The sequence below is a fragment of the Curcuma longa genome, chromosome 11 (genome assembly GCF_044706935.1).
Source record: "Curcuma longa cultivar G26 ecotype Majalengka, Jawa Barat chromosome 11, ITB_CL_G26_1.1, whole genome shotgun sequence".
Classification (NCBI taxonomy): Eukaryota; Viridiplantae; Streptophyta; class Magnoliopsida; order Zingiberales; family Zingiberaceae; genus Curcuma; species Curcuma longa.
In genome coordinates this window covers 6,835,568-6,861,734 of record NC_133871.1, presented here as the reverse complement: position 1 = coordinate 6,861,734, position 26,167 = coordinate 6,835,568, and the positions used below count along the sequence as shown (strand labels likewise).

At 36.5% G+C, this 26,167-nt stretch overlaps 4 protein-coding genes across 6 annotated transcripts; 2 read left to right on the top strand and 2 right to left on the bottom strand.

Annotated features, from left to right (window-relative positions):
• The first annotated feature begins 847 nt into the window (after positions 1 to 847).
• Positions 848 to 5,487, top strand: LOC141838981 (protein NRT1/ PTR FAMILY 8.1-like). 2 transcript variants are annotated; one of them, XM_074726619.1, is made up of 5 exons: positions 848 to 878; positions 2,461 to 2,572; positions 2,652 to 2,869; positions 2,936 to 3,486; positions 4,522 to 5,487. In XM_074726619.1, the coding sequence occupies exons 1-5, from the start codon at positions 876 to 878 to the stop codon at positions 5,381 to 5,383; spliced, it is 1,746 nt and encodes a 581-aa protein (XP_074582720.1). In that variant the 5' UTR covers positions 848 to 875; the 3' UTR covers positions 5,384 to 5,487. The 2 variants fall into 2 exon arrangements, with proteins under 2 accessions (XP_074582720.1, XP_074582721.1); XM_074726620.1 differs by lacking the exon at positions 848 to 878 and adding an exon at positions 917 to 1,365.
• Positions 5,488 to 10,793: 5,306 nt separating this feature from the next.
• Positions 10,794 to 14,847, top strand: LOC141839834 (DEAD-box ATP-dependent RNA helicase 17). Its single transcript, XM_074727670.1, has 11 exons — positions 10,794 to 10,948; positions 11,022 to 11,094; positions 11,188 to 11,297; positions 11,434 to 11,577; positions 11,972 to 12,080; positions 12,272 to 12,633; positions 12,719 to 12,792; positions 12,933 to 13,234; positions 13,316 to 13,559; positions 14,182 to 14,497; positions 14,606 to 14,847. The coding sequence occupies exons 1-10, from the start codon at positions 10,846 to 10,848 to the stop codon at positions 14,419 to 14,421; spliced, it is 1,761 nt and encodes a 586-aa protein (XP_074583771.1). The 5' UTR covers positions 10,794 to 10,845; the 3' UTR covers positions 14,422 to 14,497; positions 14,606 to 14,847.
• A 1,082-nt stretch (positions 14,848 to 15,929) lies between these two features.
• LOC141841402 (uncharacterized) lies at positions 15,930 to 16,585 on the bottom strand. Its single transcript, XM_074729571.1, has 3 exons — positions 16,447 to 16,585; positions 16,302 to 16,358; positions 15,930 to 16,208 (listed from the first exon to the last, which is right to left on the bottom strand). Exons 1-3 carry the CDS (start codon positions 16,509 to 16,511, stop codon positions 16,103 to 16,105), a joined length of 228 nt encoding a protein of 75 aa, XP_074585672.1. The 5' UTR covers positions 16,512 to 16,585; the 3' UTR covers positions 15,930 to 16,102.
• Positions 16,586 to 19,694: 3,109 nt separating this feature from the next.
• LOC141842028 (uncharacterized) lies at positions 19,695 to 23,331 on the bottom strand. 2 transcript variants are annotated; one of them, XM_074730243.1, is made up of 5 exons: positions 23,282 to 23,331; positions 22,912 to 23,134; positions 22,626 to 22,702; positions 21,067 to 22,492; positions 19,695 to 20,712 (listed from the first exon to the last, which is right to left on the bottom strand). In XM_074730243.1, exons 2-5 carry the CDS (start codon positions 23,072 to 23,074, stop codon positions 20,027 to 20,029), a joined length of 2,352 nt encoding a protein of 783 aa, XP_074586344.1. In that variant the 5' UTR covers positions 23,075 to 23,134; positions 23,282 to 23,331; the 3' UTR covers positions 19,695 to 20,026. The 2 variants fall into 2 exon arrangements, with proteins under 2 accessions (XP_074586344.1, XP_074586345.1); XM_074730244.1 differs by having other exon boundaries at positions 19,695 to 20,709.
• Positions 23,332 to 26,167: the final 2,836 nt, after the last annotated feature.

Below are 26,167 nucleotides of genomic sequence, written 5' to 3'. Positions count from 1 at the left end.
AGGATTAAAATTTAGCCTTGCATTTCAAAAAAATAAAAATGAAGCAAGATGGGTGGCGGCCATAAACAGTTTGGCCTTAGCCATTTATTTAAGAAATTATGTGATTGGCTACTGAAATTGTTATTATTTTCAACCACTAGATTGGGATCGGGTGGCGGTGACAGATTGATCGATTGAACGTAAGCATATGCAACCTAGTTACCATTCAGGACATCATATATAATAGAGTTATAGAAAATGACAAGTATTTGAATTCTAACGAAGTCAGGTAATACCCTCTTGTGTCATGATCTAAGTACAGTTTCTCGATTTACCTTTTCATAAATGATCGTGGGATTGATCGTATAAGACCATTAAAGTGACAGATTCTATATTCTATCTTTTTTGCTGCAAAAGAAGAGGACATCATATGACCGATCGATTGAACGTGACATCGTTCTATTATTATTATTATTATTATTATTATTATTATTATTATTATTTTATCGTTTACTTTCTTTGTCCATAATAGTAAACAAGTAGCCCAAGGTAAAAAGGCTTCACACTGTGCTGTGCTACACTGTGCTGTGCTGTGTGTGAACGGCATCCACCCACATCGCCATCTCCGTCTCCGTGCCGGCCGGTGTAAACAATTAGCGTACGCTCGCTTCCAACTCGCCAGCGTGTCGTCTCAGCTTTGTCCCCTTCTCCTCCCATCCCTTTTACCAGTGTGAACGAACGCAGCCCCCCCATTTCAACGGCCCCGTGGGCCGTCGCCATGGAAAAAACAACACACGCCAACCGTGCAAGCTTCCTCCATCTCTTATAAGTATCCGCTCTGACTCCTGCTCTGGCTCTCCTCAGCAGGTCTGCATCGGACAGAAACATATTGGTAGATGGTAAGATTCTTCTCTTCTTCTTCTTCTTCTTCTTCTTCTTTGAATATTCGTTTCAGTTTACTCTGCACTTGCTGCTCTCGTTCCATTTCGTTTTCCATGACAATGACTGAGAACTAGCAGTGGACTTTGGGTGTCTCGCTTCTTCATTTAGTCATTTCAATCCTTTGTCGTCCAACCAAAAGAGTCAGCCGTCAATGGAAACGATTTTAACCGGGGTTAACAAACTCTGGTTAGCCCAGCTGCGTGTAACGAGATCCGATAATAGCGGGCGATATATCCGGCACACCAAGGATTGAAACAGCTGTGTAACTCACCGGCTGGTGCGCTCGTCGCTTTCGTCGCCTTTGTTCATTCAGTCGTGACGCTTAAAATTCTCCCCCCACACTTTCGCTCCTCTAGCTCTGGGAACTCCGCCGCAGCGGTGAATTGTGGAGGCTACGTCGCCTTCTTTCTTGGTTCTTGGAAGTCGAGGAAGAATCGATCAGCTGTATGTCTATGTGTTCGCATTTTTTTTTTCTGTCTTTCCTGCGTGAATCCGGTATTCATCAGTTTAATTTCTAGTGAATTCGAAAGGACTGGTTGATCCTTTTCTCTTTTAAGCTACCGCTTTGGTTTCCCTGCCTCCCTTTCCCTTAAAGATTGGATTTTGAAAGAAAACACCTGATGCCTTTTCTATTTTCTGCACTTGTTGTTATGCGAATGGGGATCCGCACTTGGTGTGTGTATTTGATTTTTGTTATGAAATCTGTTTGATTCTTTATGTAGATGATGCAGGGGGTTGTATCATAGGCGTTGGTGGTTTTGTTATCTGATTGCTAGGTTGAGGTTCTGGCATTTGAGGTCCACACTGATTTGTTAAGTGAATTACTTTGATATTTATGTCATTGATGATGCTGTGTTGGATTGTTAATTGGATTTGTAGCATACTTCTGCCGTTTGAAGAAGTTTATATTTTGCTTTGTTATCATTTATTCTTATTGAAATCTATCACTTTGTAACATGGGCTAGAACTTGTTACAAGGGTAGAAGCTTGATAAAATGCTCCAATAGAAATTCAGAAGAACGACCTAGATGCATCTATGATATGTAAAGGAAGGAAACATCGAAAGGATTAATAAAAGCAATGTTGAAGGTGCCAGCTTGCTATGCTGGTAAAGACATGTGAATGTTGTTTCAAAGGTCATGGGTTCAGAACTTGGAAAAAAAGGACCATTTTTATTTCTCAAAGGTGGAGAGCAGAGAGCACAACTGATATAGATGGATTTTTCATAGCAGATTAACCTGACTGCAGAGCACTTTTCTCTAACCTATCACACCAAAAGCCAACGCTATGTTGTAATAGCAGAACATTTTACTCTAACCTATATGTTCTTTTGTCATCTTAGATTAATACAAGTTGGTGAACTATGATAAGTTCACTATTTTATATTTATAACAAAAAAAAGTATGATGATTGCCAGTTTCTTTTTCTCTATGCTTTTTTTTTGTAGTAAACCCCATGAGCTGAGCTTTTGACAACATTGATACATTATCTTAGGTTATTAATATCATTGCCTAAAGTTTAGCAACTTCCTTAAAGCAGGTCATGGAAGACTACACAGATAAATACACCAAGGATGGGACAACAGATATCCATGGTCAGCCAGTCCTGAAGAAGGAAACTGGAAATTGGAAGGCTTGTCCCTACATACTTGGTACATTTCTTGATTTACTGTAACAACATCTAGGGGTAGTATGCATAATCTAACTAACTTCTCCAAATACCTATCTCAGCAAATGAATGCTGCGAGAGGCTGGCATACTATGGCATGAGTACCAATCTAGTAAACTTCATGAAAGATCGGCTCAACCAAGGGAATGCTACTGCTGCAAACAATGTCACTAATTGGTCTGGTACCTGCTATATTATGCCACTTCTCGGGGCATTTATAGCTGATGCCTACATAGGAAGATATTGGACAATTTCCAGCTTCATGATGATCTATATATTGGTAAGAAATTCAAATTCTTCTGGATAAACATATAGTAGACACCATTAATCTTTTACTTCACTACAGGGTTTGGTACTACTTACTATGACGGCATCAGTAAAAGGTCTGAAAGCTCATTGCAGTAATGGCGTTTGTAATCCAACAAAAGCACAAACCGCAGCAGTTTTTTTGGCACTTTATCTTATTGCATTGGGGACAGGAGGTATCAAACCATGTGTCTCTTCTTTTGGCGCCGATCAGTTTGATGAATCTGATGAATCAGAGAAGAAGAGAAAAAGTTCATTCTTCAATTGGTTCTACTTCTCCATTAACATAGGAGCCCTGATTGCTGCTTCTGTACTAGTTTGGATTCAGATGAATGTTGGATGGGGATGGGGTTTCGGAATCCCAGCAGTGGCAATGGCCATTGCAGTTATAAGCTTTTTCTTGGGCACAAGATTGTATAGGCACCAAAAACCTGGAGGAAGTCCTCTTACACGTATTGCTCAGGTTATTTTTGCATCTGTAAGGAAGGCAGGAGTGGAGGTACCTGCTGACAAGTCACTTTTATATGAAATTACAGTAAAAGAATCAGTGATACAAGGTAGCCGTAAGCTTAAACACACAGACCAATTAACGTGAGTACACCAGAACACTTTCTGCTTGTTATAAATATGGAATTGATGAAGTTGTTGTTGCTACTCTTTCTGCTTGTAATAGATGCAGAATTGATATGATGCCTGTCTACAGTTAATAGTTGCTCCAAACCCTTGATTTTTTTTATTTAAGTAGTTATCTTTGGGATTCCAATCGAATTGTTAATTTCATTATTATTTTTGCTTTTATTAAAATAACTATTTGTTAAGCTGTTACCTTTCTGTTCTAGACTTGATAAATCAATAAGTTAGACATCTCTATTTATGATAGAATGCATGAAGAAAAGTTCCTGAATCTTGAAAACCTTCTCTAAATAGTCCTTTGAATGAGTGGAAATTTTCCAATTGTTTGATTCTCTCTGATTCCTACATAATGTTATCTGTTCTGGGATACAAGAGAATGTGTTACTGTTTCATTGCAATTGTTTCATAGGCCATGCTAATTAAAAATTGTATATAATCTTTCACGTTTCTAGAACTCGTGATCTGTAACATAATCCATGAGACAAATTATAGATTGCACAAGATAGTTGTTTACTTGAATCAAAGATGATGGCCTTATGTTGTGTAGAAATGCATCACAAGATGCCGACAATATTGTATAGACTAATAACTAAATGAATTATGTTTGCGGTAAGGGAACCACAATCCTGCAAATTTATGAACAAGTTTTTGCCACTAATATATTTAAATATTACAACTTTTTTAATTTTGCCACAATCCTAATCTGATATATACACAACCTAAGGTAGCAGAAAACAGGATGACTACTACGGAAATACTTAATTTGGCTGTTTTGAAGTATAATGATTGTACGTTAATCCTACAGTGCCTGAGTTGAGCAAGTTTGATTAGACTTTCACAAACTGATTATTACTTCTTTCTTCAATGTCTGGATCTCTATACTTTGTACTTCTTTTCCCATTTCTTGTTAGGAAAGTTGTTCATTTACCCGAATTAATTTTCCTTAATAAGCATCCTATGTTTGCATTTTTTTTTAAAAATTTCCTTGTTCAGCTTCCTCGACAAGGCTGCGGTAGAGACTGAAGAAGATAAGCACAAGGGTCCAGCGAATCCATGGAGGCTTTGTACAGTCACCCAAGTTGAGGAGCTGAAGAGTGTTCTCCGACTTCTTCCTATATGGGCAAGTGGCATTATTTTCTCAACTGTCTACAGCCAGATGAGCACCATGTTTGTCCTCCAAGGCAACACTCTGGATCCCCATATGGGCCCCCACTTCAAGATACCATCGGCTTCCCTCTCCATCTTCGATACCATCAGCGTAATTGTGTGGGTTCCAATTTATGATCGTTTTTTAGTACCATTTGTTCGGAAATTCACTGGCCGTGAGCGCGGCTTCACCCAGCTGACGCGCATGGGCATTGGTCTTGTGATCTCCATCTTTTCAATGTTAGCAGCTGGCATTCTCGAGGTTGTTAGGCTGAGAGTTGTGGCACGGCACAACTTGTACAATGACAAAGATGGCTATGTTCCCATCTCAATATTCTGGCAAGTGCCTCAATACTTCATCATAGGGGCTGCTGAAGTGTTCACCTTCATTGGGCAACTAGAGTTCTTCTATGACCAAGCACCTGACGCAATGCGGAGCATGTGCTCAGCCCTCTCGCTTACCACAGTGGCACTCGGAAACTACCTGAGTACCTTACTCGTTACGATTGTCACATCCATTACTACAAAGAACGGAAAACTCGGATGGATTCCTGACAATCTGAATCAAGGCCACCTGGATTACTTCTTCTGGCTTTTGGCAATTCTCAGTGTTCTGAACTTTCTTGTGTATCTAGTGATTGCAAAGTTCTACACCTACAAAAACACAGTAGAGGATGCATATACAAAAGGTGATGCCATCGAGCCATGAATAATAGAAGTCTATATGGTAGATCAGTCGGTATCGCACCTCTATTGGGTACTTTTATGTATTTGATAAGATCTTTTAAAGAAAGGTATATCGTATTGCAATTACTGAGTGGTTCTTGTGGTTAGTAATCCTGTGAATATATATTCATGTGGAATTGAAAAGATCCTCAACATATTAGTTTTAATTTATGCAACAACAATTGTAACATCCCGATCGATCACCCCGCGGTTCAAGTATGCATTGGTTACAATCATATAGAATGACACCTGTCATTTAAAATTTTGTATCTAGATCTTGCTTCGACTTCGGCTGCATAAAAACATCTTATTATTATTATCATCGTCAATATAGAATATTTAATTTAGAGACATAATAATTGTAAACAAGTGGGGGTTCATATTAGTATTTAATCATAATTCATAATCCACACCAAATAATATTTAGCACAACACAAAAAATGAATCAAACATAAAAAAAAAATTGATAACAGCGTAATGTTAATGTTGGCACTATATCTCAATCAAAAAAAAAAATCTGAACTTAACTATTCTAATTTCTAAAATATATCTTCTCGAAGAATACATTGAGCATTAAAAGAGAGGCGATGAATATTATTAAAGAATAAATATTAAAATATTTTATATTTGTGAAATTATTAGATCGAGGGCTTAATAAATTTTAATTAACATTTGAAAATATACGATCTAATTTACATAATTTATATGAATACACAATCTTATATAAAGAAAGACTGTATAGTTCACACTTAAAATATCAACAATTTTAATTTCAGAATCAAATAAAAAAAAATACAACAACAAAACTCTAGAACTCAATTCAAAAATATCAATTGGTCAAATTCTAGGAGAAAAAAAAAGTGCAAACCACAAACATTAAAAAAAAGGAAATAAAAAAAAAAAGCAGCTCAAATAGGATCTTAGAGAATGAAGATCAAAGATTGCCGATATTGGACTGATGACATTTGAGCTTGGAGATCAAGGATTGTCGAGTTGTTATCTGTCGAACTATCAATCTCTCGAGAGAATTTCTTTATAGACAATTCAAAAGCTAGCGAAGATGAGGCAGCGGCGAGGCGAGATGACGTCTGGGACAGGATAGAGTTTTGCACTTTTACTAGTGTGTATATATATATATATATATATATATATTATTTTTCAAAGGTTATAATGGTTCTAAGAAAATTAGTTTGGGTTGGAGGGGTAAGACTTTAAATGAGTTTGGATTTGATGTGATTTTTTTGTTAGTCAGCACCGACTATTCGATCCCTTAGATTGACTAATCTTAAAAGGAAGATTTTCATCGGTAATCAAAGTAAATCAGGAAGCGTTCACAATACACAAACTTATCAATCTAGCATTCTTAGACTATCACCCATTAAAAAAATTCATCCGATAATTTATTGACAATATATTAGGATGAAAAAGCGAAAAAAAAGTAATTTGGCAAGAAATAAAATTATGAACTATTATCAGGTTAATTTTTTTATTTAAAAAAATTATTATATTTTTTCTTTCTCATTTTTATTGCTTGGAAGTAAAATTCACAATTTTTTCCTTCCCAAACCTAACATAATATATAATATTATTCTATTATTTTACTAACATCCATTTTCTTCTTTTAAATCTCTACACTGTTTCTTTAAGTACTCGAATGAAATGCATCCTAAAACATTTATGCAAGGCAAAGTGTTGGAGATTATTAATTAGCAGCTCCCTCATGACTAAGCCATAAAATAAAACTAATCCCAGGCCCAGCTGGTACTTAATTATAACGATAATAATAACAATGATCTAATTAATGTTGAGAGAGTAAAATATTTTGGAAATTAAAAAAGTGAACTTAGTCGATATGATTCTGCAGTACGGAGGAGTGAAGAATGACACCACCACCGTCCAATAAAATAAAAAGCTGCTATACGTCTCCAGCAGAGGTCACAGGAAAGGAAAGGACCCTCCAAGTCCATGCATGAATCATAGTGGCATATATGCATGGAACCAAGTGCAACGTTTTTGCTCGCTCGAATTTACAGAGATAATACTTCTATATATGTATTATCTAAACTAAAGGGGAAAACAATAATAATGTGTTTGTATACGTATACCATTTGAGTGTGAAGCTGCATGCAGTCTGTGACTGGATAAAAATACATAGCCATTTGAGTGCCGATGCAGCATCATCAAGATTCTCAAAACGAGGAGCTAGCAAATGGAAGAGATCGATCATTAAGCGTGAGCTTGTGAATCTTGATGGTGCCACACCAGCAAACAATGGCCGCGCAGCGTCTTCGATCTCCTCGCTCTTCTGAGGCAGCAACCTGAACACTGACGATGAGAGTCTGGGAAGAAGAAGAAGGGAGGAGGAGGTTGCAGAGGGGTGGGAGAATATATAGGCCGAAGGGCAAGGGTGAGTATGGTAGACTAGTAGTAGGCGATGTGAATTAATTAACCCACAGAGCGAGAGTGAGAGAGAGAGAGAGGAGGAACAGTTATACATCGCAATCCGAGCGTCTCAAAAAGCCAAGACTTTTGCTGCCTTCTGAGCTTGCTCACTTTGTAACATATCATGTAATCTCACTTTGTTAATTGTTATTGGCATGAGAAGAAGAAGAAGAAGAAGAAGAAATTAGAGATGTGTGGAGGGGCAGCAGAAAAGAGAAGGCTTCCCTAAAAAGGAAACGGGGAGGAGCCCAAGGCGAGGAGGAAAATGGGAAAAGGACTGCAGCTGCCTCTCCCTCCTGTCGCCTTGTAAGAGGACATGTTGCGTTTCCTACAAGCATTCACACACACACACACTCTCTCTCACTCTCCACGGCTATTGTAGAAGAAATCTTATCGGACAGTGAAACTACTGCAAGTGCATGGAGGGAGTAGAGTGATCTGACAAAAATTAAGGGACGAGTTCCTTCTTTTCGCATACTTTTCTTCGTACGTATTGGATACGTATTTACGAAGCCACTTTGGGAAGAAGGAAGGGAAAAATTGGAAAGTAGGTTAATCAAATGAAACAAAAAAAGAAAGTAGGTTAATCAAATGAGTATGAAATTCTTTGATTATGGCTACGACAAATTAAAATTGGGCTTTCATAAATATAGGAGCATATTCATATCGTGGAAATCATTGGATGATAAATTCCATCTTTTATTAAAAAAAAAGTGCATCTTACAAGGTATTGGATGTCTCTTTAATTTGTCTTGTATTTATTTATGCTTCTAATTGGTTCTTTTGAGGGTGGGTTTTGTGTTTAATTATGCAAATCATAGCCGATCGATCGAATTAAGCGAAAGCGAAGAAGAGGGAGAACAAAAGCTACAAGCCGTTTGATCTAGAGAACTCTTCGTGATCTTGTGTCCTTTTCTAAACGGCGCCCGTTGGCTGGAATTACTAGGATTTATATTTTTTTTAGAGAACTCTTCGTGATGTGTCCTTTTAATAAACGGTTGTTGTGCCTTTATGCTTAGCTTCTAGCTAATGACGAAATTGATCCACAATCTTTTTAATAATTTTATATTTTTTAATTAAGAACAAAAAGTATTTTAAAAAATAAATATCCCTTTGATAGATATAAAAATTAGGTATATATACTTTCTAAGTATTTATGAAAGTTTGATAAATTATCCTAACGACAATCCCATCCTAGAAGAAAAATATTAATATCATAAAGAATATTCTAAATGCCATAAAAAATATCATTATAAAAAAATTAAAAAAGATGATTATTCAGAGAAAAAGGAACTCATATCAATTCCCACATATTCACCGTGCTCATTTTCTATTACATTCTTTATATCATTTCTGTTATTTTTTTACTATTTTCTATTCTTGTATGACTAAGCATCAGAGGTCCTCCTCGGGATTAGACTAACACCGTCTGACTTTATGTTGACTTTGAACTAAGAAATTTCTTTTATTGTGATATGATGAACAGAAGGAGCATTTGACCATTATCATTTACTAGTTATCATCATCCAAAGAGTACTCTATGGGAAGCTTTCAAATTTTTTTGTTGTATCGATGAAGGTGGTGCAATCTGAGCTTGGACAAAATGACAATATAACACTGTTTAAGTAAAGTCAGGATTAGAGTTGGATTTATTTTTTTAAGATGAATTTATCTTCCACATGATGCTCACGTAATACAATAATTGTCTCTCAAGATACAATAATTTTATCTTGTGATAGTAGCACTATAAATCACATGACCTTCAAATTGAAGAAGCTTCTCGAATTCTTTAAAATGTAAGTATGAAATGCTATTTTAATTTGAATGAATGAATTTTAAAGAGAGAGCTTATTTATACTATGTAAAAGGTTAGAGACTTTTTGGTTCAATTAGATTTGACTCTGTCCCTTTATTAGATGTATCTAAGTCATCAATTTTGAATTTAACAACTACAATTGTGCCATCCGATGGAGTACTTATTTCTTTTCATCTGGATGAACATGATCCATCTATCTTAATCTGATGACTCAGTTATGCCATTAATAGAGCTATCAATTTAAGTTGAACTCGTCGAGTTGACTTGTCCTGTTTTGTCAAATAATTTAAGCAGGATGAATTAAATTTTTATCAATCCATTTAAAAGCAAGCCTAAACGGGTTAACCCTGTGCAAGTTGCGGATCCAAGTGAGTTGGGTTATGACATACATAGGTTGACTCGTGGATTGAAAAATGATTTTTTCTTCTAAAATTAGATTATAGATTTATGATGATATATACATTTTAGTAGTGAAAGTTGTGTTTTTTTTTATCAATTGATTTGATTAATATATATAAGTATAAAAATCAAGAATTTAAAATTTTGTTAGAGTTTTTTTAAAATATTTATTTCTGAAATAATCAAATTTAATAAATTATAAAGATTTTTCTACTTTTTGATGGACTAGCCCATGTAACCCGTAATCCATTTTAGATTGAATTAGTTTAGAGATTTTTCAATCCATCAAGATGAGAGATTTTAAATGGATTATAGCTCTAGTAATTGATTCTTACCTATTTAACTAATTTTGAAGATGAATGACCTTCTATTTAATTTATTTATCAGATAAATTTAAAAATATAAGTAATTTCTCGTTGAACAATTAACATCTCATATTTTTTATACTTCATAGTACATTGTAGTTAAAATTTGAATTATAAATACTCAATTAATTTATTGAATATCTTGCCATTATACTATGCAGAGTGTGGTAGACGCCTTATTACTTAGTCGAAAGGGTATTTTAAAAATTAAGTGCATTTTTTAAAAGTTAAATGTAATTTTGATAAATTATATCAAATAAATGTACTTTAAAAATATTATTAGACACACGTATGAAGTCGCTACAATTGGTTTAGCAATAAATAATAATGTAAACGCCACGTATGTTTATTCAGGAGCTTCTCGACGAGGGTTTTGCGTCTGTGCAAACCCTAGGCTTACCGAAGGCGCAGAGGAACAGCGGCATGGAAGCAGGAGAACAGAAGCCGCAAGCCGCCGGAGGTCTCTTCGCCTCGTGTTCTTTTGACGACCTTGGCCTCCATCCTACGCTGTGCCAACACCTCCGGGGTCCCTATCTTTTCTCTTCCTCCCATCTCATCCCCATCTTCCGTATGCTTACTGATGATCTGTTCCTTGGCAGATAAAATGGGGTTTGAGGTTCCCACGAAGATTCAGGCGCAGGCGATTCCAGTTGTAATCTCTGGTCGGCATTCGTATCCTGCTCGGCGCTTCTTTTGATCCGTTTTCAGCATCTGTTGAGATAATTTTTCTGTTCTCCTTGGTTTTCCTTTACTCGAAAATACTAGACTTGTTAATGCCGCCACTGGAACTGGCAAGACAATCGTGTACCTCGCGCCGATTGTCCATCTCCTTCAGACGTATGAGCCTCGAATTCAGCGTTCTGACGGAACATATGGTACAACGATTTCTTCGCTTCATGATTTTTCCCTTATTATGTCCGTTTCCAATGTTTTTTGCTTCTAAATGAAAAATGATGAGTTGGGGATATTCTAGTTCTTTTTCCCTTGATTAATTGACTGACATGATAACAGCGTTGGTACTTGTACCAACGAGAGAGCTTTGTATGCAGGTTTATGAAATTCTGCAGAAATTGCTGCACTGTTTTCATTGGATAGTTCCAGGTTATATCATGGGCGGGGAGAACAGGGCAAAAGAGAAGGCCAGGTTGCGCAAAGGTATGATTTTTTTCCCCGTGTTCTAATTATTATCATTGGTTTTTGGGATTGCACAGAGTAATTTATGTTTTGTATGCATGAAATTTCTGGGCAATCAAATCTATTTTGGTGCTTTAACTGATTACTTATTTGGTTTTGCCAAATAGGTTAATAATACCTTTTTATCTTACTGAAGGAGATTTCACATGTTGAAGTTGTAATTTCATTATTGTAGAAATGTTCAATTTGATGCTGGAGTATGAAGATGTGAGTCATTATGTGTGTACTAAAAGTGGCTTCTTCAGTCACTACCTGTGACTCATTTATATACCCATGTATATTTATATTTGAAAAATAATGTTGATATTCAAATACTGGATTCTGCCAGTAATTGTGGTTGATATGATATGAGCAGGAATATCCATTCTAATTGCGACCCCTGGGCGTCTGCTGGATCACTTAAAGAATACATCATCATTTGAACACACAAAATTACGCTGGATAGTCTTTGATGAAGCAGACAGGTACAAATTCTGCTTTAGCAACCCATGTAAATCTTTGTTAATATTTGTATTTCAAGTTTTATTCAGCATTGCTAATGACTCACAAACCTGATTGTTCCTTTAACTTTCTGTAAATATTTGCACAAGAAATCCTGCTTCACTCTACTCCCACTATCCATAACTGTTTTCTGTTTTGACTCCTTCACAAACAGGATTCTTGAACTGGGATTTGGAAAAGCAGTAGAGGAGATTCTAGATATTTTGGGTTCAAGACAAATCAATCATATCCCCTTAAAGGGAAAAATTTCCAACTCTGTCAAATGTTCCCGGCAGAACTTGCTTCTTTCAGCAACCTTGAATGAAAAGGTGAATCATTTAGCCAATATCAGCTTAGAGAATCCAATCATGATTGGCATGGATCAGAATAATTCTCACATGGCGCACACACTTTCAGTTGGTAATGTCACTTCAGCATATGTTATTGATGGAGATTTGAAAATCCATAATGGACTTTCAAGTCAGACAGTTGAAAATTATAACCTACCTTCTCAATTAGTTCAAAAATATATCAGAGGTATGCTTCCGACATAATCCACTTCTTATCGTCTCAACTGTAAATTTGCTTATTTCAAAATCTAATTGTTTGGTGCTCCATGTAGTCCCTAGTGGTTCAAGACTTGTGATTCTTCTCTCCATCCTAAGGTCTTTATTTGAAGGAAAAACCTCCCAGAAGGTGACTTTAGTGCTGATATATTTTTTTGTAAGATGCTATGTTGCAGTGTGAATGTGCATGATTATTGGTCTTCTTTCAATGATTGTTGTTTGTATTGTTCAGTTTATGTTGCAGTGTTTGCTTACAGGATCATTTTGCAGATTGTTGTTTTTTTTTCAACATGTGATGCTGTGGATTTCCATTATACTCTTATAAATGAGTTTAAATGGTCTCCTAGTCCACTTCAAGAAGTGAAAGAGCAAAAGTTTGTCAGTTGTAGGACCTTCCATTTGCATGGGAATATGGAACATGATGATCGCAGAAAAGCATTTCAAGGATTTAATGTTGAAAAGAAAGCACTATTATTGTGTACAGATGTTGCTGCTAGGGGTTTGGACTTTCCTAAGGTCAGGTGTATTATCCAATATGATTCGCCAGGCGAAGCTTCTGAATACGTGCACAGGTATTGGAGATATTTTTTAGTTGTTTGCTATGGAATAAATTATCAGTCACTAATGCATTTCTATCATCTTTTCTTTTGTAGGGTTGGAAGAACAGCACGATTGAGGGAGAAAGGTGAAGCTTTGCTATTTCTTCAGCCCGTTGAAATGGATTATTTACATGATTTGCAACAGCATGGAGTTAAACTGGAAGAATATCAAATTCAAAGGTGTCTAGATGGATTTGCATTACATGGCAAGAATTTTTACAAGAAGTCCATCTCTTTAGAAACACATCCTTGGGTATTGTTTCTGCAGAAGGCTCTGGAAACCTTCATTTCCACTGAGGTAATAGTTGTTCATTTGTCGTAAACAACTTTTCTTTAAAATTTGATAAAAGAATAATTCTGGTATTGATTTTTGAATGGATTATTTGTTAAAAGACAATTGCACTATCTTGCATCATGTTTTACCTTTTTTCTGAACATATTGCATATCTGTCACTGTCTTTGGTAATTTACTAGTTAGATAATCATTAATTTGAAAAGATAAAAGCAATAGACCATTATTTAACTTAAGTACTAGTTTTTTTTTCTTTCCAGAAATGAAGTCATCAATTTAACTTAGGCACTAGCTGTTTTTCAGAAACAAAGTCATCATCATCAATCTTTATTAGTTCCAACTATGTGGGCTTGGGTACATAGATCATGGAGAACTGTTCTATTGTGGAGATCTTGGAATGAATTGTTTAAAAAATTGTTAATATGATTGCTCTACTTGCACCTCATCATCTAAATCATTTTCCGTAAATGTTTGCTTTACTTTGTTTCTGATGCATTTTTACTTTTTCATAGACTCGTTCACCATCTTTCTGGTTAAAATAGAATTTATTTCTCACTACAACATGAGCTTTTCTTTGTGAATTGTTTTACTCTTTCTGATTTCTACTTTTCTTTTTAAAATTTTTTAGGCTAAGCTGAATAAGTTAGCAAAGAATGCATTTTGTTCCTGGGTTCGTGCATACACTGCTCATAGAGGTGAGCTGAAACGAATTTTTTTGGTAAAAAAACTCCATTTGGGTCATGTGGCAAGAAGTTTTGGGCTGAAGGATCAACCCTCATGGGTTGGAGTGTCATACAAGAATGAAGCAAAGAAAAGGAAGAAGTATGGGCTGAAGATCAACTCATCCAAAAGAAGGAAAACCTCCTGATAAAGATCAGTGCAAGTTTTTCTTGCTATCTTTTATACCGAAGGATAAAATGATGAACTGTTCTACTGCAAACCAGGTTGGATTTTTAAGGTCACAATGTTTTCAACTTGTTGCTAGATGTCAAAACTATACCATAGACACCCAACAAGGGACCTTCTTAATGTGTAGCTGCCCACTTTTGCAGATATGGAACAATTACTGGTATACCATATATTATCGGAACCGATTACAGCGACCGACCACAATGATCCTGATTGATAATCAAAGGTTTGCATCTTAGTTGTCATCTTTGATGCATATCGTGTTCAATTCTTCCCTCCTGTGCACTAGGGGTTTCTGCTTGCTAAGTTTCCTACTGAATTATGTTCGTTCTGCAACTGAGTTGGATGATTGTGCTTAAGTTGTTTGCGATAAATTCTTGTTCCATAGCCTTGTGCATTGTTAGTGTATACACAAATCAGTGTAATTCATCTTCACACTAAATTCTTAATTATCAAATCTTTAATGCTTGTTGTCTGCACCTTATTATCATGGACTTTGAAATTAGTTGGTAAGTAAAGATAATTGAGGTCTATCTGGGAAACAGTTAATAACTCTTTCAGATAGAATATTCTCAAGAAAAAACTATATCGTCATTGTTGATCCATTGTCTAGGCAGCTTAACTTCTAAGAGTTGGACGGATTTGAACTCTGAGCGCAAACTTCATAAATAAATTAGAAAATTTCAAATTACCGTGATGAATGTGATAGTGAAATCAAACTAAAACATTGACTGTTCTTTACTATAATTCAAGATAATTTCTGGTTCATGTGTACATCATCTAATTAGTAAATCTAACAATTATGTTTGGTAAATCATACCTGTACGAAAAATGTGGTCTGGCAAGAGGAGGGTGAAATAAGTAAAAGTTTTAGCAATTTCATCACAATAATTTCATCACGAAAAATGTGGTCTGGCTTGAGTAAATCAACTAGAAGGGAAATCCAGTCAATTGACAATATAAATGTTGATTTTCAATGATAACATTTGTGGATTCAGTCGATTGGACAGTAATTTCAATTGATAAAAGTCAGACAAAATTGTAGATGTTGGAGGTCTTCTTGCATAAGTCATGGAGAGTTTTGAGCCTAAAAAGGTTGAACAAAAATATTCCTGAAATTCCTCTAAGAAAATGCTAAAAGTGTTCAAAGCTTCTAAGAGCTTGATAAAGTTAGAAGTCTCTCTTTACTTGAGCTTTGCACTTCAATATTTTTTGAGAAATGTTATTTGTAAATATTCTAAGGTTGGAATTGTAAGAGGTTTGCACCAATTATACCTTTAGTCGCCCAATTGTGCTTTAGTTAATTGTAGATGATAAACTAATTCTTATAAAAGGGTGATGTCAAAGAATCACAGCACACTGAAATCATCTCAGCAGGCTTTACCTAGTCTAAGTTGGCATTAGTGATGATTAGTGCAAGAAAATGCTAGTTAAGAAAAGCCATACCATACCACGCAGACATATTCATACGATAATAGTGGCACTTAATTAATGGAGCAGGACGGACAATATATTACATGGTATAGTGATTAGCACAGGCACGTCCTCTCTTTATTTAAGTATTTCCATGCTCTCTCTTTCCAAGTAGCTAGCTGAAGGGAAGGAGAGGAGAGAGCATGGGTTACGTCGGCTAGTGCCGATCAGGTGCAGTCGCAGCAAGCGCAGCTGCAGCTGCTGCCGCATTGGCACTTGGTGCAGTCACAGTTTCCGCCTTCAGACCCAGACATCGCCATCTCCATGCTCCTCCTGCAGCATTACCACAAACATCATGCCTGCGCTCTTTCTTTATAGTGAGAAAGAATGAAAGAGAGAAAGAAAGAGAGGGATAGAGATCGAGACCCCTCGTGGACCACCGCTGCAGCAGTCTCCCCAGTCATGTCCGGGTACATGCCGCACCTGCACTCCCCAAAGTCATCAGGATCAGAAAGAGCAGGTGAAAACTAATTACTAAAGCCTTCTTTTTCAGATGACTTAGAACTCGTACCCGTTGCAGCCACTGCCGCACTTGCAGCCCGCGCCACAGCCACAGTTTCCATTGCAGCAAGACATCTCGTCGCTAGTAGAGAGAAGAGTTTAGTTTGCCTGAACAAATGTTGAGAGAAGTGTGATCATGGTGGAGCGAGATGCACCCTTTTTATAGGCCTCAAGTTATGATGAAAATCAAACTTTGCAATAGTTGTCTACGTAAAGTAAAGTTCCCAGCACAAACAAAGCACTGCAGAGCGACCACCACCACCATCATCTTCTCTCTGCTACCGTGGGATAAAGGTACTGGTTTTCTTGGAAAAAGTAAGTAGAGAAAGAGCAATTCCGCCTACCTACAGGACCTCGCACTGTCAACCCTACAATTATTTGTCCTCATCATTGCAGCTGAGGAAAGCATAAGCATATCTGTGTAGGACCTTGGAGGTCACACTGGATGGTGGAGCGCAAGCAAGAGAGGAATCTCATCCTCACCACACTGCTGCCACTCTGGGTATGAATGACATGTTATACAGTCCTGACTCTGACTCTAATTTTTCTGGTTCAGCTTTCAGAGGCACAGCATTAGGCAAAAGTATATAGATATTTATCTCATTTAGAATTAAATCTTATTTTTTATTATTCTTCTGAGTACTTTATCACTGTATCATATTTGTGGGGATAGATTTAAAAAGTTTTGAGATAATTGATAGTGTATGGAGGAAGCTAAAATATAATTCATTCGTTGATTGATTGTTGATTCCTACTTGTTTTGTGGTTAGAAGAGTTTTTTTTTCCTTTCTAGATAGCCAAGTTGACTTGTGTGATTAAAAGAAAGATCACCAAGAACATATTCAAAGATTTATATGTTCATCTGAAGAACATATTCCTCTAACATGGAACTGATTGATATGAAATAAATTAGAGGGCTGATTGAAATAAAAATAAAATAAAATTGTGCCGTTAGAAAATTTTATTTGGCATTTTCAAAATGCCGCTTAGAGTTTTGAAATTCTCACTTTGCTCCCTATAGTTTTGATCCATTGTCAAAGTACTCTTGGCTTATAAAAGAGTACACGTAGGACTTTTAGCTCTTGATAAAAGGTGCTCTTGGCTTTGATTGAAAACACATTCTTCCAAAGTTAATTTGTAAATCAACTTATGTTAAAAATTTCTAATGATGTTAGTTAATTTGAAACCAACTTATCTTTGAGAATTAAAGTTTGTCAAGGCTAATATCAAATATACAATTAAATAGTAAAATAAAGTTCTCTCTATGATGAAAGGCAATGATACAATATTTCCCAAAGTGTGATTGGTGAAGGAAGAACTTTGCCATTGAACGTATTTCCATCAATGGAGATTGTGCTTCCAATAATGAAGACCTTGAGAAGGAGAAATAGCTCTTGTCTATGCTACCATCCATTGATGGTGCCAAAGAGTTTCTTCTCTCCCACAAACTCTATCCATTGATGGTGCACTCTTCACTTTTCCTGTCCATCAATCATGCACTGCACTGATTTGTTCAAAAAGGTCAGCACACATTCCATGAAATCTTTGTGAGTGACCTCTATCACTAGTAGAAGCTTTGGCAGATAGATATGTTTTCTGCTAAGAGCTTTTAGGCTTCAACTTGTTTGATTAAATATTGCTTCAGATTAAACAATCAAGATCTTGTTTGATTTCAAAGATTTGAATGGATGGAACTTTAATATCTGTTATATTCATCTTGTTTTCCAATTCAAGTAGAATTTCTTTTTATATGTGAACAAGAAAGAACAAGGCTCAAGGCACTCAAAATAACAAACTTTACTAAGTGAATGCCTCAAAAGTACACCTAACTTTGATATTTATAAAAAACACACTTATTTTCCAAATATCCCTTGGGGGTTTATCTTCACTATTACCTCTAACAGGATGAAGGAAAATATATTTGCTAAACTCACCAAAGTCTTTTAATAGGAGAAGAAAAGATAAAGGCAAGGAGAGGGCTTGAGAAATGAAGAAAGGTATTCAAAGAACTAGCCTCAACAAACTCAACTACATCAACTCAAGGTGGATGTTCCTCAACAAATTGAAAGGGTAGGAGCTCAAGTACTCCTTCACCACTTCATGATTGAAGGTGGTTCCAACAATAAAATCATGAACCAAAATTGTAGAAATTGTATCAATAAATATCTATAAAACTTAGTCTTATTTGACCCTAGCAAGGATCGCTATATATAGAGCCTATTGGTCCACCACCTTTGGCTACCTAGATAAGGGTACCCCTCTAGGACAATAAGAAGGGCTCCACAATTATCAACTCCTCAACCTATTGTATACACAACCTCTAGTAGTCCTTATCTAAGTAGAGGATTGATCTTATATGACAAAAGAAGACATAAAAAATGTGGTGACTAGATCATGTACATGTTGAGGATCAATCTTTTTCTTTCCATTAGAGAATTACATGTAGATATCTTCATTTTTGTTTTTGGATATCAATATATGTTCATTTGCTAGATATGCCATTGCTTGTAATGTTTCCAAGTCACTAAAATGACTAGTCTCAACACTCCTCTAATGCAATTCGATTGTGTCCCTAGCTAGCTACTTATCATTTTTCAAAATCAAATTTGCTCATTGCCTTGTGTAGATATTTGCATACTCATAATTAATCTAGCTTAGCAAATAAAACACAAGCAGTATTTTCTTATCTCTAATCAGTGAAGTCTTCAACTACCAATCCTTTTATCATATTTCCCAAAGACAAATTCTTTTCTTTATGATCTCTCTCTATCTCAGCTACATGACTTCTTTCTACAAATTCTTCCTATAAGGATAATCATTCATTTCTCCAAACCCCTAACTCTTTTTGTACAGTAGCATTTTTTCCATTGTTCACATCAACACCATAGTGTTTGTTATTTTTCAGAAAGGAAAATCATTTTGATCTTAGATTATTGCATCTAACTAGTCCACATACAAATCAATATTGGGATGAAATCTCTTCATGTACTTCCTCATAGAAGCTAGGACTCGTTGGCTCGATGCTTGATTCATAATTGAACTAAGACCTTAGATATCTATAACATGAATCTTCATTCCGACTACCAATTGGTTGATAAATTTGCTACTTGAAATGCTTTGAACATCAAAACTAGGATTCTCAATTGTATTACCATGTGCAATGTTAGAACTTCCACTCAATGCACCACCTTTCTCGGCATTCAACAAAACATCAATGCTTTCTTGACACTCGACACACCAAGCTTAAAATTTTTTGTCACAAATGTTAGCACATTTAAGTGCTTTGTTAAACACATCAAAAAGTTTCCATATCACTACAGAGGCCTTTATTATGCAAACTCACTGCACTCTGCTAAAAACACACTCATCTGTCATTTGCCCAAAACACTTTGTCATCCTCCACAACAAACTTATTTTATCCTTTGTCAAAGAACAAAGCATACAATACAAGAATTTTCACACTGTACAAATATGAACTATCGATATAGGTACTGTTGTAGGCATACGTTTTTATGGCCTCAATCAGACAAACTTGTAACCATAGAGAATGACAGAAAACAGCTACAATGAGAAGAAACAAAAAGAGGATTTCAGATATCTTCTAGATATTCAAAAGATAACTCCTCTAATAATTCATCCCATACAAAGCTCTCTATCTCAACACCAAGAGAAATTGCATCAGGTCGAAAATTCGACCATCCATCATCCTTGACATAATCTCGAGCCACGGAATCTTGATGCATGAGATTTGGTTGTGACTGTGAACTAAGATGTGTACTAATCTTTTGCCAGACCTCCTCAAGCACATTGGACTCCATTGGCATTGTTCTAAGCTGGGAGTCGAAGTGTGAGAACCAGCTTTGAAATGATAATCTTTCATATAGTTCCAATAAGATCTCATTGATCAGATCAGAAAGGAGCTGGTGATGAGGAGAAATATCTGAAGAATCAGATGATGCAAACTCAAGATAATCAGATGGGTCATACGACTCTTGAGAAAGTAAAGGGCCAACTAGCTGTGCTCCATCATACTCAACACCAATGATACCAGATTTTGTCAATGCATTTCTGACATAGTCGAAATCAGCATCAGCTTCACCATCGAGGTCAGTGTGAGATTTGTAATCAACCACAAAACTTTTTGGCTTTCTTTCACCGTAACTCCGACTGCCATCACTCATCTCATGAATAACATTGAAACTGAAATCATTGTCTGTTATTCCCAGAAAATCATGCCCCTCGACATGTAGACTCTCTGTGTCGATCTCTGGATCTTCTAAAACCAAAATCGCAAAGGAAATTGAATCAAATAGTGATCACTGAAGAACACAATAGATATCTTATAATCAGAACTATGGTATGTAACATGTTAATCTTCTTGTGTATACTCATTTTCTTTTCAGTTTTTTGTTTGTTTACTTCTAGTGAAATGTGTTCAAGAGTCGAGAAAAATAACAACACAAGTTAAATCAGTATCTCCAATGTTCAAGCTAATCAATGAATCAAGCTTACTCTTTATGAGAAAAAATCAAACTTTATAACTTATATATGTTTGCTGGTTGCTGGATGTTACTTTTAAATTTCAATGACCTATCTTGTTTATATTTATGCAATAAATGGTATGCTTTACCTCGGGGTAACTCGTGATTTGTTGGTCTGAGAAAATCAACTTTAGGATCCAAATCAAGAACAGAAGTTGAGCTTGGTTTAATTGACTCATCCATGGAATCCACTTCAATTGCAACAGAGCTATCTTGCATCTGTGGTGAATCTGAAACTTCATCAACATCACACTTTTGAAGCTCAATGTTAGACCCATGCTTACGCAACATGATGCAGCCAATACTTGTCTCAGAAGTACTAGAAACACTGCTCGTTTCATCGTCTATGAGTTCATTCGATATACTTGGCAATTGTACTCCACCAATTGTTGCATCAGCACTTTCATCTGAAGTTTGTTCTAGAGTTTTATCAAGTTCAAAACTGGACTTGATCATCAGAAGTTCATTTCCTAAGTCAACTGCCTCATCCATGTCTGAAGGATCACTTGATATTCTTTGTTTCAACAACATAGTTCCATGATCCTCTTCAATTGGCATCAAACTCTCCGAAAGTCTTTTAGATTCTCCAGTTGAACTGGGCTTAAATGCATGTTGATACAAATCTGAGGGCTCACTAACTGAATGAGATCTTCTAAATCTGTGAGAGTGTACTTCTGAAGGAGCAACAGGAATATCACTTTTGCTTTCTCTGTAAGATCTGGCTGAGGCAGATCGGAGTAATGTCTCTTTCATGCCATCTCCAGTTACAGGTAGTGTCTGGCCATAAGGGATCTTATGGAGAAGCCCATCCATGGATAGATGGCGATTCTCCTTCTTGCGAACAATTGCATCTCTCACATGTTTATTAGCATTATTAGAATGACTCACATGATAACCTTGTCTTGGGGACTCAAGAGATGATCTAGATAAGAAATCTGAACTATTATGAGCATTATGCTCATCAAGCTCAACAGTCCTATGCTTAGATGTCTTTTGTAGGAGATTTGGTGACGACGAGGCAACATATTTCCAGGAGCTTGACCTGCGAAAGTCCTTCAAAACATTCTTCAATGTGTCAGGATCATCAATCATTTCCGAGAATGAGTCATTCTGTGCACCAAGTAGATCCATTGTTCTGGCGAAATCATGAGACTGGATGTTAGCTTCTCTTGGCTGCCTCTCAACTGATTTCTTCCCTTTTGGGATTTCTTCCACCACTTCTTCACTTTGTGCGAGTAAACCTTTGATCTCGGTTTGACTAGCAAAACTTACAGCTTTGATGGTGCCATTCCTCCTGGTTTCGCGCTGTCGTGGAAGGTTCTCACTCCCTTCTGTGCTTTCAGGTGGAGGAACATAGTTGTTGTACTCCAAGCGATGAATGGAATTGGTGCGCGTTAAGCGCAGTGTCACCGACTTTTGCTTCTGAAGATGCTTCCTAAATAGTTTCTTTATGATCAAAGATTTGACAAGAGCCTTGCCTGAGCTTCTTTTTGGCTGGTTGGCCTTGTTTATGATCTGGTGCATGTAAAACAAACTGGGCAAGTAAGATATTGGATCCCAACAGATTGATACAAGAGTAGAATCAAATCGAAAGCAAAACAAAACGATGAGATACAAAGCCCAAGAAATGGAACAGAATAGAACTCACAGGGACTCTTGCTTCACCATCCACATTGTCATGCTCGTTTGCTCTCAGAGGCACATAGAACCTCTTGTTCTTATCTCCTGCAAGTAAACTAGGCAACATTAGAAGTAGAAGATGTAGTCCTAAGAAGACCTACAACAACAAGAACAGCAGCAAGAATCCCCCCAAAGATTGAGTTGGGAATCTTTAAAAATTCAGGCTTTAGTTTAGGGGAAGTTCTTCGGTCGAGGAATCGTAAAGTGGAAAACAAAAGATTAAATTGCTGAAACTGTGTTGAGAAAGGACTCACTCCCAGAAGGTCTGCCGCTGCGATGATTGCCGTCGTCAAGCAGCTTTCTGACGCCAATCCGGTGGTGCAAGTCGAAAATCCGCAGCGGCCAGTCCCACACACAGCTCCGGTAGTGCCTCTGGAACACGGCTGTGGAGTTCTGGTGCTGCAAAAGATTCTCCATCAAAAATACCTAATTCCCCCCTCAAAGCATCTCCTGCTTAGGCTGCCGAAACTAGAAACCCTGGAACGAAAGCGAAATAAACAAGCTAAATCGCCAAGAAGTCATATAAATCGCATAAAGCTCGAGCCTTTTTGATCTATTAATGCAAGAATCTGTGATCAAATAACGAAGAACTTGTAGGATCGAAAGAAAGAAAGAAAAAGGAACCTGCTTGAGGGGGCGGCAGCTGAGGGAGCGTGAAAGAGTGGGAACTTGCGTTCTACTGGGCGGTCGTAGTTGGATTTCTGTTCTTCTTATTGCGTGCTCTTCCCGGTCCTCCTTCCAAATTTGACGTGATTTTTTTCTGGCGTTGATTTTTTCGTATTCGAAACGTACATTTCACTTTCATCACTTTTCACTGTGGTCTTCGACTCAACCGCGTGCGATCTTCTGTCAACGCATCTGAATTGCATGCGAAGAACACTAGGATATCAGTCGAGCAGTTAGAAATCTAGGATGAATATGCAGTAGGCTGGACAACTGATAAAACTGCCTTCTATTTAGCTGCATGCACCGCAGCGACTCTCCCCTGCCCTGTTTGTTTGTTTGTTTGTTTGTTTGTGTGTTAACTCAATTATATTTTTTGGACGTAGATGTTTTCCTCCTGATTCACCTGTTGTGCAAGGTCGCCGGCGGCCGCGCGAGGTCACCTCGCGCAGGGCCATCGCCCGCTGCCGCACGAGGAGGCTTGTTGCGAGCTATACCACGAGCGTTGCATTGGGCTTCCAGAAAGGGAAAAGAAGATGTTTTTGGATGTCGCAATCTTCTTGGCGTGATGAAGGCGTCTGTTGCGTGCGGGGCCATGGATGCCATCATCCCATTCGACGAAATAGTCAAAGAGAGAAACAACGTTAGAAGGCAGGCGTTGGGGCTGACTGAGTGAGCTTATTGAACAAACAAAATAATTGTACATGTGCGACGACACTGATGACGAACGACTGCATCTAGAAATCCAGCAAGTGGGACCCATCTCACTCATTTGACTTTTTAATGGATAACAAAAAAAAATACAATGGGAATACAATGGGAATATTGACACTAAGCCTGCGTGGCAGCAATCGAGCTTGTCTTTGTACTGGGAGGGGAGAGGGGAGAGGAGAGGAAGAACAAGTACAAAAGGCGCATAGTTCTCTCTCTATTGTTTTAAATTTTTTTTTAAAAATTAAAATAAAGAATATTAAATGTTTTAAATAATTTTTTTAAATTAATAGGAGTCAAATTAAGAGTATTTGGATATGATGTGATTCAACGAGAATGAAAGAAATTTATTGGAGAAAGTTAGGATTAAATTTGACTTATTTAAATTTTTTAATGACTTTATATATATGATCAAAATTCATTGATGATTTAAAATTTTAACATGAACAAGATAAGATTAAAAGAGTATAAGAAAATTATTAATGCTATCTTAGAGTAAAACAAAGATATTTAGATCCAAATATGACATGTGTCAAAAGTAAAGAAGGTTGAGTTTTTTAAAATAATTTCTTTAAATCAATAGGGATCATAAATCAAGAGTTTTTGAAAGGAACCTATTGGATAATAATTGAATTAAATTTGACTTATCTAAATCATCTATGAGTTTTATTTAAAATTTATTAATGACTTAAATATTTCTGAGATATTGAAACTTTAGTATGGTCAATATCAAGAGAGTATAAAAAAATTATTAGTGTTGGTTTTTCTAGACCAATGGAGATCAAGAGTTTTAGATATGGTGAGAGAATGAAAGGAACTTGTTAAATTTAGTTTGAATTTAATCTGATTTGTTTACTGGAATTAGAGCTCAAAGGTAGGTAGCTCCAATTGAGCTAGATGGATTAAACTTGAGGGTAAATAAACCAAATCATGGACTAGGTGGGTGGCCTAGATTGAGATGGCCCTCGTAGGACTCGAAGGTGGATAGCATAGATCAATGAGGAGCTTCGAAGACTAGATGATAAGTAGCTTAGTTCAAGGGAAGTGCTAAAAAAACTCAAAAGCAAGTATCCTCGATCGCGGAAGAGAATGGAGAGCTTGAAGACAAGTAGTTTGGAACGAGTAAGCACTCAAATGACTCAAGGGAAGTTAGCACAGATTGAGGAGCTAAAGACCAAAGACATGCACACCCTAGCTACATGTGTGATTATGTGTTGTAATGTTAGGTTTATGATTGGGATATAAATTACATTGATGTTGTGATTGTCTAGGTAGTGAGGTGAGCTATCAAGCGTTTGGTTGTCGAAACTTTATGACTTTGAGATTGAGGTGTGGTGAGCTATCATGCTTAAGTTCTCAATTTGTAGAGGCTTATACAAGAAGATCTAAAGGTAAGGTTTCTTGATTGACTGACTGATGAGAACAATAGTGGATCCATCAACATGTAAAAAATGATAATTATTATTTATTTAGTGAAATTTACTTAACAATTAATATAATTCAAACCTCTTAATAAATTTTTAAATTTCAAAGTAATTCAAATATTATCTATTTAACAATGTATTTTTGACAAAATCTAGAGAAATTCATTCATCTTTTATTCGTAAATATTTAAATATCATCGATCAGGTATTTCTGGACAAAAAGTAACATGATAAAGTACTTGAAAGAAGTTTCTTTCAGTCAAACAATGTTTTCGCAAATGATTGATTAGAGGCGGAGGGATTGAACGGGTGCGTCCCTTGACTTTCTTTTTTGGTCAACGACGGATTCCATGGGATGAACTTAACTCAAGGCGTTGACTCAGCTCCAATCCCCATCCACAACACCTTGTTGAGTTGGGAACCCACCCCTGTTTATTGGTCAACGGTCAACCCACCATCGAATGCAAATGAAGATTGTGTTTCTTTTATTGTTTGCCTCTTTGATCTAAAAAAACAAATTGTATTTGATATTTTTCTTAAAATTGTAGTGTTTCTTTTACTTATTTGGAAACATTTTTGGCTGCATTAATCTGTTGTTATTCTAATTCTTAATTAGAGAATTTTAATTCCACTAGTACTGTAGTTGAGATTAATCATAATTTAACAAGTTTAAGTCGATTGATTTGAATGAATTATGGTTGATCCTTGGACG

What these genes read in the sequence shown, in the direction of transcription:
- LOC141842028 (XM_074730243.1), bottom strand. Translation starts at nt 23,074, where the DNA reads ATGGAGAATCTTTTGCAGCACCAGAACTCCACAGCCGTGTTCCAGAGG. An exon ending in CAGCGGCAGACCTTCTGGGA is followed by an intron (nt 22,703 to 22,911) that starts GTGAGTCCTTTC and finishes GTTTACTTGCAG; the next exon opens with GAGATAAGAACAAGAGGTTC. An exon ending in ATGGTGAAGCAAGAGTCCCT is followed by an intron (nt 22,493 to 22,625) that starts GTGAGTTCTATT and finishes TACATGCACCAG; the next exon opens with ATCATAAACAAGGCCAACCA.
- LOC141841402 (XM_074729571.1), bottom strand. Translation starts at nt 16,511, where the DNA reads ATGTCTTGCTGCAATGGAAACTGTGGCTGTGGCGCGGGCTGCAAGTGC. An exon ending in TGCGGCAGTGGCTGCAACGG is followed by an intron (nt 16,359 to 16,446) that starts GTACGAGTTCTA and finishes TGGGGAGTGCAG; the next exon opens with GTGCGGCATGTACCCGGACA. An exon ending in GCAGCGGTGGTCCACGAGGG is followed by an intron (nt 16,209 to 16,301) that starts GTCTCGATCTCT and finishes GTAATGCTGCAG; the next exon opens with GAGGAGCATGGAGATGGCGA.
- LOC141839834 (XM_074727670.1), top strand. Translation starts at nt 10,846, where the DNA reads ATGGAAGCAGGAGAACAGAAGCCGCAAGCCGCCGGAGGTCTCTTCGCC. An exon ending in AAGGAAAAACCTCCCAGAAG is followed by an intron (nt 12,793 to 12,932) that starts GTGACTTTAGTG and finishes ATCATTTTGCAG; the next exon opens with ATTGTTGTTTTTTTTTCAAC. An exon ending in AAACCTTCATTTCCACTGAG is followed by an intron (nt 13,560 to 14,181) that starts GTAATAGTTGTT and finishes AAAATTTTTTAG; the next exon opens with GCTAAGCTGAATAAGTTAGC.
- LOC141838981 (XM_074726619.1), top strand. An exon ending in TCATGATGATCTATATATTG is followed by an intron (nt 2,870 to 2,935) that starts GTAAGAAATTCA and finishes ACTTCACTACAG; the next exon opens with GGTTTGGTACTACTTACTAT. An exon ending in AAACACACAGACCAATTAAC is followed by an intron (nt 3,487 to 4,521) that starts GTGAGTACACCA and finishes TTCCTTGTTCAG; the next exon opens with CTTCCTCGACAAGGCTGCGG.